Genomic DNA, 11,904 nt, shown 5'->3' on the forward strand with positions numbered 1-11,904 from the left:
AGAGAGACAGAGATCAAGTGAACAGGACAACATAAGTTCGTTATCCTGCCTGCCTCACCATTCATGCAAAAGATAAATTATGCAAATATAAAAATACAATATTAAATAAAAGAATTATTTTAAAATAAATTAAATGCTATAGTAACATAATTATAATCATTCTTTTATCTATTACCATTGTTACATTGTTTTTGTTTACGTATAATTTTTCATAAATTCTACTGTATTGTGTTTATTTAAATGCCTGCAGGAAAATAAATCTCAATGCAGAAGATGGCAACATATATGTATTTTGATAATAAATTTTACTTTGTCTTTTGACGTTGATATTAATTTCGTGTCTTCTTCAAATTCCCTCCCCTTGCTTTCCTGCTCTGTTTACAAACTCAGAGGCACTTGTCTCAGTTTAGAGGCAGCAGGTCACAAGGCTCAGAGTGACAGGTGACCATCCCTCCCATAGCACCGCGAATCTGCCCAGTTTTGGAAGAAGTCAACAGGCCCAGTCTGCCAGACCACTCATACCCGGTGACAAAAGCAATTTCTCCGGAGAGCGACCAAAATAAAGTTAGCATAGAGGGGCTGAAGCTCTTTTCTCAGTGTTATTTATTAACTTTTTCTTTTACTCTAAGCATGATTTGTCTTCTTTTGCACATTGCTTATTTGTCATCCTCTGTTTATATACAGTTTACCATAAATTGTATTTTTTTATTTTCCTGTAAATCCCTGCAAAAAATGAACATCAAGGTAAAGCAGTATATAGTAACATAAACTTATGTACTTTGATAATAAATTTAATTTGACTTTGACTTCCTGGTCTGTTACCTCAGCCCTATTTTCCTCCACTGTCCCCATTCCCTTGATCCCCTTAATATTCACAAATCTATCGATCCTCAGGCCCGTAAAGATCACATTTGGACTCATTAGGCTACCATCACCTTGCCAGCTGGTGACTCCCGACACCACAGGAATAAAGTAGTTCAGCTCCAGTGGGGAGACTGTAGCTCAGAGGACGGGGAACCTGTTTAACCAAACGTGACGGGATTTAACTCTGTGGTTGCTGCACTATAATGTTTCATTAAGTCACCAGAGGCAGCTGGAAGCCAAGACAAGGTGGACTACCCAAATTCTGTCTCCCATCCCCACCACCTCCCACCGGCACAGAGGGAGGCTATTTGGCCCAGTGTGTCTGTGCTAGCTCTTTGACAGGGTGCTCCAGACAGCTATTCTTCACGCAACCTGATAGGCACTGCATTCACTCATTTCCGCACTGACGAACATTAGCAGCAGCTTTGTTACACTACATGATGCATTGCCGCAACCCACCAGACAGCACCTTCCAGCCCCACCATCACCACCAGCTGGAAGGACAAGGACAGCAAAAGCACCACCTTCTGGAAGTTGCTCTCCAAACCACGCACCATCTTAACATGGAAATATATCGTCATTTCTTCACCCTCACTGTTCGAAACCCTGTCGCTCTCTCCCTGACAACACCATGGGTGTACCCACATCTCAAGGTTTAAGGAGGCAGCTCACTACCGCCCTCTCAAGGGCAATGAGGGAAAGGCAGCTCACTACTGCCCTCTCAAGGGCAACGAGGGAAAGGCAGCTCACTACCGGCCTCTCAAGAGTAATGAGGGACGGGCAGCTCACTACCGCCCTCTCAAGGAGAATTAGGGAAAGGCAGCTCACTACCGCCTTCTCAAGGACAATTGGGGAAAGGCAGTTCACTACTGCCCTCTCAAGGGCAACGAGGGAAAGGCAGCTCACTACCGCCCTCTCAAGGGCAACGAGGGAAAGGCAGCTCACTACCGCCCTCTCAAGGGCAACGAGGGAAGGGCAGCTCACTACCGCCCTCTCAAGGGCAACGAGGGAAAGGCAGCTCACTACTGCCCTCTCAAGGGCAACGAGGGAAAGGCAGCTCACTACCGCCCTCTCAAGGGTAACGAGGGATGGGCAGCTCACTACCGCCCTCTCAAGGGCAATGAGGGAAAGGCAGGTCACCACTGCCCTCTCAAGGGCAACGAGGGAAAGGAAGCTCACTACCGCCCTCTCAAGGGTAATGAGGGAAAGGAAGCTCACTACCGCCCTCTCAAGGGCAACAAGGGAAAGGCAGCTCACTACTGCACTCTCAACGGCAAGAAGGGAAAGGCAGCTCACTACCGCACTCTCAAGGGCAACAAGGGAAAGGCAGCTCACTACCGACCTCTCAAGGAGAATTAGGGAAAGGCAGCTAACTACCGCCCTCTCAAGGGCAACGAGGGAAAGGCAGCTCACTACCGCACTCTCAAGGGCAACAAGGGAAAGGCAGCTCACTACCGCCCTCTCAAGGGCAATGAGGGAAAGGCAGCTCACTACCGCCCTTTCAAGGAGAATTAGGGAAAGGCAGCTCACTACCGCCCTCTCAAGGAGAATTAGGGAAAGGCAGCTCACTACCGCCCTCTCAAGGAGAATTAGGGAAAGGCAGCTCACTACCGCCCTCTCAAGGGCAACAAGGGAAAGGCAGCTCACTACCGCCCTCTCAAGGGCAACAAGGGAAAGGCAGCTCACTACCGCCCTCTCAAGGGCAACAAGGGAAAGGCAGCTCACTACCGCCCTCTCAAGGGCAACAAGGTAGCTCACTACCGCCCTCTCAAGGGCAACTGGGGATAGGTAATTAAATGTTGACTCAGTCTGTGAAGCCCACTTCCCTGGATTAAATGAAGAAAAGACCACACCTCCTTCTCCCCTTTCTCCCATGGTCCCCCTTGTCTATTTTTCCATTCCCCATTCTGGTTCTTCTCTCACCCATTCTCTTTTCCTCACCTGCCCATCACCTCCCTTGGGTGCCCTCCTCCTTCCCTTTCTCCCATGGAACACTGTCCTCTCCTACCAGATTCCTTCTTCTTCAATCTTTTGCCTGCCCACCAATTATCTCCCAGCTTCTCACTCACCCACCCTTCCCCTCACCTGGTCTCACCTGCCAGCTCGCCCTCCTTCCCCTCACCCCCACCTTCTTATTCTGGCTTCTTCCCCCCTTCCTTTCCAGTCCTGATAAAGAGTCTCAGCCTGAAACATTAACTGTTTATTCCTCTCCATAGATGCTGCCTGACCTGCTGAGTTCCTCCTGCACTTTGTGTCTCCCCAATATTTTTCTTTAAGCATTCATCCAATTCTCTGTGGAAAGTTGACTCTGCTTCACCGCCAATGTTGTTCTGCGTGAAGACATTCTCACCGCCCCTTCTTGCCCAGCTCCTTTGGTTGGTTTTCCAAGCCTGTGTCGGCTGCTCCCAGAATCTCTCTCATCATCCTCTCCCTTCTCTAGACCCACCCCCCTGACTCCACATTCTCTACTGAGAGGACATAAGCAGAACCCGTCCATGGGTGGCAGAGACTCCTACCTTTTCCGTAAAGATGGAGGCTCCATGAACTTCAGCTGCGCGGGTGATGGAGTTGGAGAGGGAACCCATCCCACCTTCCACGTAACCCCAGGCCCCCTTCACACCCTCCAGCTCCCCCATCACGTGATGGAGCAGGACATACCTACACCCGATAAGAGAGAACACCTCATCAGTGTAAACTGTGACCGGTCACCCCCCCCCCCACACCACCACCACTTCGCCCTCACCACCACCCAGAACATACCCTCTTCTCACCACTGCCACTGGGGGGAGGTACAGGAGCCTGAAGGTCGGTGGAGTTGTGGATAGTGTGGAAGGTCGCATAGGTTACAATGGGACATGAACGGGTTGCAGAGCTGGGCTGAGAAGTGGCAGATGGAGTTCAATCTGCCAAAGTGCAAAGTGAGACACTTCGGAAAGCCAAGCCTGAAGGCAGAATACAGAGTTAATGGCAGGACTCTCGACAGTGTGTATGAACAGGGGGATCTTGGGGCCCACAGATCCTTCAAAGCTGCCACACAAGTTGGCAGAGTTGTTAAGGAGGCATACGGGTGTGTTGGCCTTTACTTGTTGAGGGATTTAAAATTGTTTAATGTCATTTTCTGTACACAAGTGTAAAGGAGAATGGAATAATTGTTACTCCAACACAAAAAAGAACACAATAAATATAAAACATAATATAACTTAGATACATAGATTGATTGTACGTCCATAAAGTGACTTTAGGCTGCAAATAAGGCAACTGACAGGACATGATCAAGTAGTGGAGGAATTAGTGGGCGGAGGTGTTGATCAGCCTTACTGCTTGGGGAAAACACATCCCTTTGAGGCTGGTGGTCCTGGTGTGGATGTTACGTAGCCTGCTCCCTGACGGGTGCGGGATAAACAGTCCCTGATCAGGGTGGTGGGATCTTTCATGATGTTATTGGCCCTTCTTTTCTGCAAATACTATAGGTCCTTGAAGGCGGGCAGGCTGCTGCCAGTGGTGCACTGGGCAGTTTTGATTGCTGGTTGTAGAGCGTGCCTGTCCGCCGCAGTGCAGTTTCCGTGCCAGGCAGTGATGCAGCTCGTCAGGATGCCCTCTACTGCACGTCTGCAGAATGATGTGAGTACGGATGTGCAACACTCAGCTCTCTTCAGCCTCCTCAGTAAATGGAGGCATTGATTGTGTAGGATGTGTTCTGGGACCATGAGAGGGTGTGCGTGATGTGCACTCCCATGAGTTTGAAACTGCTTGCAGTGCTGTGCTGCTGAGGTAAAGGGGTGTGGTATGATGTTATTCTTTCTTGTGTGTCTGAAAGCTATTGTTTTCGCGGGCGTTGGGGGCAGAAGGCGGATGGGGGCAGAGAGTGGAGACGCGATGCTGTAAGCTGGCCAAGGGGACGGACCCCGGGCGGGAGTCCGAGGCCCAGGGTCTTCAGCGAGGAGAGGAGACAAAGACAGACTCGTGTGGAGCATCTGGTCAACCACCGTGGTTGGTCCCAGGCGGCGGGTCGAGGGGGTCGGAGGAGATCGAATGGTGGAAAGAAGACCCCGTTAATTGAGCTCCAACTGTTGTGCATGAAGAGGTTGAACTTTGATAAGTTTGGCGCCTTTTACTTTCCTTCTATATTTTATCTCTATTAATTACACAGTTCCAGTAAGATCTATAAAGTGTAAACATTTAATCGCACATGGTGTACTGTCTGTTATTTGGCGGGGTGGAGTACATCACACAGCATCCACACAAACTTGATTACCCAGTTTGGCAGGGCCAAAGGCTGCTCCCCCTAGACGACAGCGAGCTGAGCGAGCCTGGGGCTTACCGGGGGCTACATAAGTTTAAAAGGGCACAAGCCATGGTGAGGAAACTGGCGAAGATTGGGAAATGGGTTTACTGGAGGTCCTATTGTGATAGAATTGGAAGGGGTATATTAAACTTGGAGATGTCTGGGGAATGATTAACAAAAATGGTGGGGGGGGGAAGATTCATTGGGCTAATAACATTCCAGTATTGATTAAAGAAGGTAATATGATTGTTACTGCAATAGAGAAGGTTGAGTTACCAGCTCAGTCATTTGATGCAATTCATAATCAGGATAATGTAAGCGAAGAGGCGGAACAATAAGGTTCTAAGTGAATGCCCTGATGTGTTGGAAGTCAGTTGTAGCAATGATAGTATTAGTGATGCAGAGCTTTCTTTGTGTGAATTTAAGAAAGCTATTAATAGTACAGATCAGACAGTTCCAGGAAAGGATGATAAATGTTATTGTATGTTTAGCATATGGCCGACAACTCTCAAGATAATACTAACATTTTTGAATCGTGTTTGGAGCTTAGGCCATCTTCCTCCTCATGGTTAATGGTAGTAATAGTGCCTATTCTTACATCTGGAAAATCCCCGTCGGATTTTACCAGTTATAGACCAATATCATTAACATCCCATTTGTGTAAACTCATGGAACGTTTGGTAATAGGGCGGTTGAATTATATTTTGGAAAAAAGAAGTGATGTAGCATTTTATCAGAATGTATTTCAGAAGGGTAGAAAGACTTTGGATTCAGTTTTGTGTTTGGAAGATGATATTAGGATAGCACAGGTAAATAAGGATGTAATAGCAGTACTTTGAAACAAAAAGTATATGATATGTTATGGAGGGAGGGTCTTCTGATTAAATTATGGAAATTAGGAGTAAGAGGAAGGCTATATAATTTTTTTCAGCTTTTTATTTGGACGATCTATGCAGGTGAGGGCAGGTAAGGTATATTCGAGCTTCTATGAGAGAGAGAGAGAGAATGGGACCCCACAAGACAGTAATTGCAGCCATTTATTATTTAATATTATGATTAATGATATTTTCTCTGAGATAGGTACTGGGGCGGGTAAATCACTTTTTGCAGGTGATAGAGCTTTGTGGATCAGAGGTAGAAATTCCAATTTAACTGTATATAGGATGCAATTAGCAGTTAAGGTCAAACAACGGGCAAATAGATGGGGTTTTAAGCTTTCAGTAGCTAAAACACAAGGTGTATGTTTTACAAAGAGGATCAATAGACCTGCACTTAATTTGAAATTATAGTCAAACTCCTGAAGAAGTGTCAGCGGTAAGATTTCTTGGCATGCGGCTGAATAATAAGCTGACATGGAAGCACCATATCAGTAAGATAATTGACAAACGTAAAGGGGTATTAACTATTCTTGGGTGTCTCTGTCGTTATTCTTGGGGTGATGCATGTAAATCTCCGTTGACCATTTACATTTGTTTAATTAGATCTGTACTTGATTATGACTGGGTGGCTAATGGATCAGCTTCATCTTCAAATTGAAAATGTTTGGATGGGATACAAGCCCAGGTTTTAAGATTGTGTTGTGGTGCAGTGAGATCGTCCCCCGTTTCAGCTTTACTGGTTGAAGTGGGACAATTACCCTTACAGCTGCGGAGGTTGAACTTGTTGTTAACATACTAGGTTAACTTGAGGGGGCAGAGGAATGATCACCCTGTTAAAACCACGTTGGAAGACTATTGGGAACATCACAGAAGAGTGTTTTCAGTTTTGGGTGGCTGCGTTCTTATCATGCTAGGAATATGGGTTTGCTGGATTATGCAATATGTCCCACTGCAGCTTTTTCAGTAACCCCACTGTGTTTTTTTTCCAATGGCTTTAGTTGATTTTAGGATTCATAATGAAGTCCAAGGATCGTGATCTGCTGAGAGTCTATGGATTCATCAATATGTTAAAGAAAATTATTGTGATATATTAACTTTTTACTGATGGATCAAAAGATAATTTAACAGGGAATATCAGTGTGGCTGTTTTTGTCCCTGAATTACAGGTAAAAATAAAGAAATGTCTTTCTAACCATATATCAGTGTATACTGCAGAACTGGCTGCCATCATTTCGGGCTTACAGTGGGTGGAGGAAATCTGTCCTTGCAAAGTTGTAATTTGTGCGGGTTCTTTTTCGGTTTTGACTCGTCTTAAAACAGGTCATTCTAGCAGGAGGTCAGATTTACTGCAAGAAGCTCTTCAAACTTCATTTCATATCCGAAGTCTTGGCCTTCACATCTGCCTCTTATGGGTTCCTGCACTACAGGTGTTGAGGGGAATGAGCAGGTTGACTGTTTGGCCAATAAAGCTGTTAAAAGTTCATCTGTGGATATAGACCTTCCACCTAGAAGCTAAGAGGTTAGTGGGGGAAAACATTAGGGGATTATGACAAGACTTGTGAGATAATGGGCATAAAGGGAGACACCTTTACAGAATACATGAAACTGTTGGATTGTTGGGAGAAGGGGTAAGACAAGAAGGGAAGGAATTAAATTGATTCGACTTAAAATTGGCCAAACTACGCTTAATTATTCCTCATATCTTGTTGGAAAACATCACTCTGGGGTGAGTAGATTTCGCCATCATTATGAAACGGCTGAACACATTCTTTTACAATGTGAAGCATACAAGGTTGAAAGGAAGCAGATGCAGGCAGCAGTACTATATTTGGGGGTTGACAGTCTTCATTTAAAAACTTCACTATGTTATGGAAGTGATTTTAATTTAATTCACAATATTATCTTCCATCATTTACAATCTACAGGGATTTGGGGGAGGGTGTAATTTAGTTTTCACTTGATGAAGAACTAGTGGGGGTTTTGTTTGCCAATTCTTTACACCACTCTCCAGTCCAGTTGGTGGCGGTAATGCACCTTTACGTTGGACTGCCAATTGCCATTAAAAGTCAGAAGAAGGTGGTCAACTGCTGGTGAGTCAGTATCCTGGCAAAAACTACACTCCAAGCAACTCCAGGGAAAGGTTATTGAAAAGTACAAGTCAGGAGATGGATACAAGAAAATTTCCAAGTCACTGAGTATCCCTTGGAGTATAGTTAAGTCAATCATCAGGAAACAGAAAGAATATGGCACAGCTGTAAATCTACCTAGAGCAGGCTGTCCTCAAAAACTGAGTGGCCATGCAAGAAGGGGACCAGTGAGGGAGGCCACCAAGTGACCTGTGACAGCTCTGGAGGAGTTACAAGCTTCAGTGGCTGAGATGGGAGAGACGGTGCATACAACAACTGTTGCCTGGGTGCTTCACCAATTGCAGCTTTATGGGAGAGTGGCAAAGAGAAAGCCACTGTTGGAAAAAAACCTCAAATGAAATATCATAAACACAAAATAATCTGCAGACGCTGGGGTCAAAGCAACACTCACAACAGGCTGGGGGAACTCAGCAGGTCGGGCAGCATCCGTGGAAAAGATCAATCGACGTTTCAGGCCGGAACCTTTCGTCAGGACTGTAGGGGAAAGGAGCAGTCCTGACGAAAGGTTCCGGCCTGAAACGTCGACTGATCTTTTCCACGGATGCTGCCCAACCTGTTGAGTTCCTCCAGCCTAGTGTGAGTGTTGCAAATGAAATATCAGCTAGGGATTGCCAGAAGGTATGTGAGAGACTCTGAAGTCATCCGGAAGAAGATTCAATGGTCAGATGAAACCAAAATTGAGCTTTTTTGACCATCAGACTTAATCAAAAACATCATCAAAAACACACCATCCCTACAGTGAAGCATGATGGAGGTTGCATCATGCTGTGGGGATGCTTCACTGCAACAGGCTCTGGAAGGCTTGTGAAGGTAGAGGGTAAAATGAATGCAGCAAAATACAGAGAAATACTGCAGGAAAACCTGATGCCGTCTGCAAGAGAACTGTGACTTGGGAGACAATTTGTTTTCCAGCAAGACAGTGACCCCAAGCATAAAGCCAAACCTACACAGGAATGGCTTAAAAACAACAAAGTTACTGTCCTGGAGTGGCCAAGTCAGCGTCCAGACTGCAATCCAATTGAGAATTTGTGGCTGGACTTGAAAAGGGCTGTTCACTCACGATCCCCATGCAATCTGACAGATCTTGAGCAGTTTTGTAAAGAAGAATGGGGAAAAACTGCAGTGTCCAGATGTGCAAAGCTGACAGAGACTTATCCACACAGACTCAAGGCTGTAATTGCTGCCAAAGGTTAATCTACTAAATACTGACTTGAAGGGGGTGATTAATTATGCGATCAAGTATTTTGTTTAATAATTGTAATAAATTTTGAGCAATTTGTAGAAATTTGTTTTCACTTTGATATGAAAGAGTCTTTTCAGTTGATCAGTGTCAGAAAAAGCCAAATTAAATTCACTGTGATTCAGTACGGTGGAACAATAAAACATGAAAACTTCTGGGGGGGGGGGTGAATACTTTTTATAGGCACTGTCTATCAGTGATAATAAACCTGATTCCAATTCTGAATTAGGAGGCAGCTAATGGCCCAGAGCCTTTGGCCTAACTCATCCATGCCAACTGTGTTGCCCAGTTAGTTCAATCTGCCTGTCTTTGACCCATAGCTCTCTGAAGCTCTCCTAACTATGGCCTTATCAAGATAGCTTTTAAACTTTGATAATGTGCCCAGCTCAACCATTGTTTCTGGCAACTTGTTCCAAATACACACCACCCTTTGCATGAAGAAGCTGCCCCTGATGTCCTTTTGAAATCTCTTGCCTCTGATCTTTCTCAAACCTATGCCTCTTGGTTTTAGCACCCCCTTATGATTATATACTTTCACCTTGTCTATGTCTCTCAAAAACATATACCCCCCTCTCATGTCACCCCTCAATCTCCTACGTTCAAGGGAAGGGAATATAGTCTACACAACCTCTCCTTGCAACTTGGGTCCAAGTCCGACCAACATGCTGGCAAATCCTTTCTGAACTCTTTCTAATTTAATAACATTTTCCTACAACAGAGTGAACAAAACCAGACACAATTGTCCAACGTTCTGTATAACTGCAACGTAATTTCCCAACTGCTCTGCTCAATCCTGACAAAATGTTGACTCTTTATTCCTCTTTATAGATGCTCTCTGACCTGCTGAGTTCCTCCAGCACTTTGTTTGTGTTACTCCTATACTCACTGATGAAGGGTAGTGTGTGCCAAACGTCTTTACTGCTCTGTCTCCCTGCGATGCTGCTTTCAGCAAACTATGCAGTTGCGCTCCTTGGTCATTCTGTTCTGTCCCCTCCCCAGTGTCCTGCCACTGTACCAGCTCACGACTAGTATCAGAATACAAGTCCTACGCTGGTTCGAACTCCCAGGACGCATGGTGTCGGGAGCGTTGTCAGAACCTTAGCGGATAGCACCACCTGCTGACCAACGCCGCAAACTGCACTAAAAGGAAGAACGGGGACAAAAGGAGCCGCAGCAAATTGCATAGCCCAATCTCCTCTCCTGTGCCAGTTCCCTCAATCCTTCAATTCCTTCATCTTTCGAAAGTTTATCTTCTTCCTCATTAAATCCCCCCCCCTCCCTCCACTGCCATGGTCCAGCTTCCACACCCTCTGCGGTAGAGAATTCTGGAGGTTCACACCTTGTGCCAGAAGTTCCCTTGCACCTCAGCTTCAGATGTAACTCTGTCCTCTCGCTCAAGAGTCTCTCTCCTGTTGGAAGCATCTTCACGTCTCTCCTGTCACGTCCCCTCTTATTTCAGTAGACCTGTGGGGCAGTTTCTTCACACAAGGTGGGACGCAGTGGAATTGCGGAACGAGATGGAGCTGGGTACAATATCAGTGTTTTAAAAGACATTTGGCCTGGTACATGGATAGGGAAGGTTTGAAGACGGGCCAAATGCGGGCAAACAGGGCTAGCTCAGGGAGACACCTTGGTCAGCAGCATCCAGATGGGCCGAAGGACCTGTATCTTTGCTGTACAACTCTAAGACTTCCAGGTGAGCCGGAAGAAACGTGCACTGAACATTATGACCCTAATTTCTTTAGCTGCTCCTGACGGTTCAACCTCCTCATCCCAGGGATTAGTCTCGAGCAGCACCACTGCCTCTCCTGCAGTCCTATGCATGGTATTCCAACCCCGTACAATCATAAAGCGCCTTTCAAACAGCAGGAAATTCTGAGAAGTTTCGCAGTCAGCGCCGGACAAGTGAAGTGCGTCATTATCGTAATGAAACTCGTGTGAATTCCCATTTGAACACAGCAAGCTCCCGTGAAAACTGCAACGTGTTAATGACTAATGATCATTCGTAGCTGGGGGAAGGAGGGAATCTCTTGTCTCGGCATGGTAGTGTAGCAGTTAGCATCACCCTTTACACTGACAGCGACCCGGGTTCATCTTTGTCGGGAGCCTGTTTGTCCTAGGTTTCCTGCCCCGTTCCAAAAACGTACGGGCTAGCGTTGGTACGTTGTGGGCATGCTATGTTGGCACTGGAAGCGTGGCGATACTTGTGGGCTGCCCCCAGCACAGCCTTGGACTGTGTTGGTCATTGACACAAATAATTCATTTCACTCTATGTTACGATGTACGTGTGACAGATAAAACTACTGGTTATATTTATCTTTACAAAGTGAAGCAGCTTTCGTTAGCGGGTGTGATTCAGAGCAAGGGGGAGGGTCCTACCCGCTCCCCGGGGCCTCGGGGCTGACCATGGCGCCAATCACACCATCCGTGGCCAGGGTTGCCTTGAGAGGCTCCGATTCAAACCACTGATTCAGAACCTGCCAGAAAGAG

The 11,904-nt window shown here is 46.0% G+C and overlaps 1 protein-coding gene across 5 annotated transcripts in view; it reads right to left on the reverse strand.

Annotated features, from left to right (window-relative positions):
- The window catches only part of pyroxd2 (pyridine nucleotide-disulphide oxidoreductase domain 2), a 62,132-nt gene that overhangs the window by 20,825 nt on the left and 29,403 nt on the right, over window positions 1–11,904 (reverse strand). For 4 of the 5 annotated variants that reach the window (XM_072239030.1, XM_072239029.1, XM_072239027.1 and 1 more), the window contains 2 exons: window positions 11,794–11,891; window positions 3,381–3,522 (listed from right to left, as the gene is read on the reverse strand). The exons of the other annotated variant lie outside the window; for it this stretch is intronic. In XM_072239030.1, the coding sequence (XP_072095131.1) occupies window positions 3,381–3,522; window positions 11,794–11,891 (240 nt within the window). The remainder of the gene's footprint in view (window positions 1–3,380; window positions 3,523–11,793; window positions 11,892–11,904) is intronic. 5 annotated transcript variants of the gene reach the window in all.

The sequence above is a fragment of the Mobula birostris genome, chromosome 21, assembly GCF_030028105.1.
Source record: "Mobula birostris isolate sMobBir1 chromosome 21, sMobBir1.hap1, whole genome shotgun sequence".
Taxonomy (NCBI): domain Eukaryota; kingdom Metazoa; phylum Chordata; class Chondrichthyes; order Myliobatiformes; family Myliobatidae; genus Mobula; species Mobula birostris.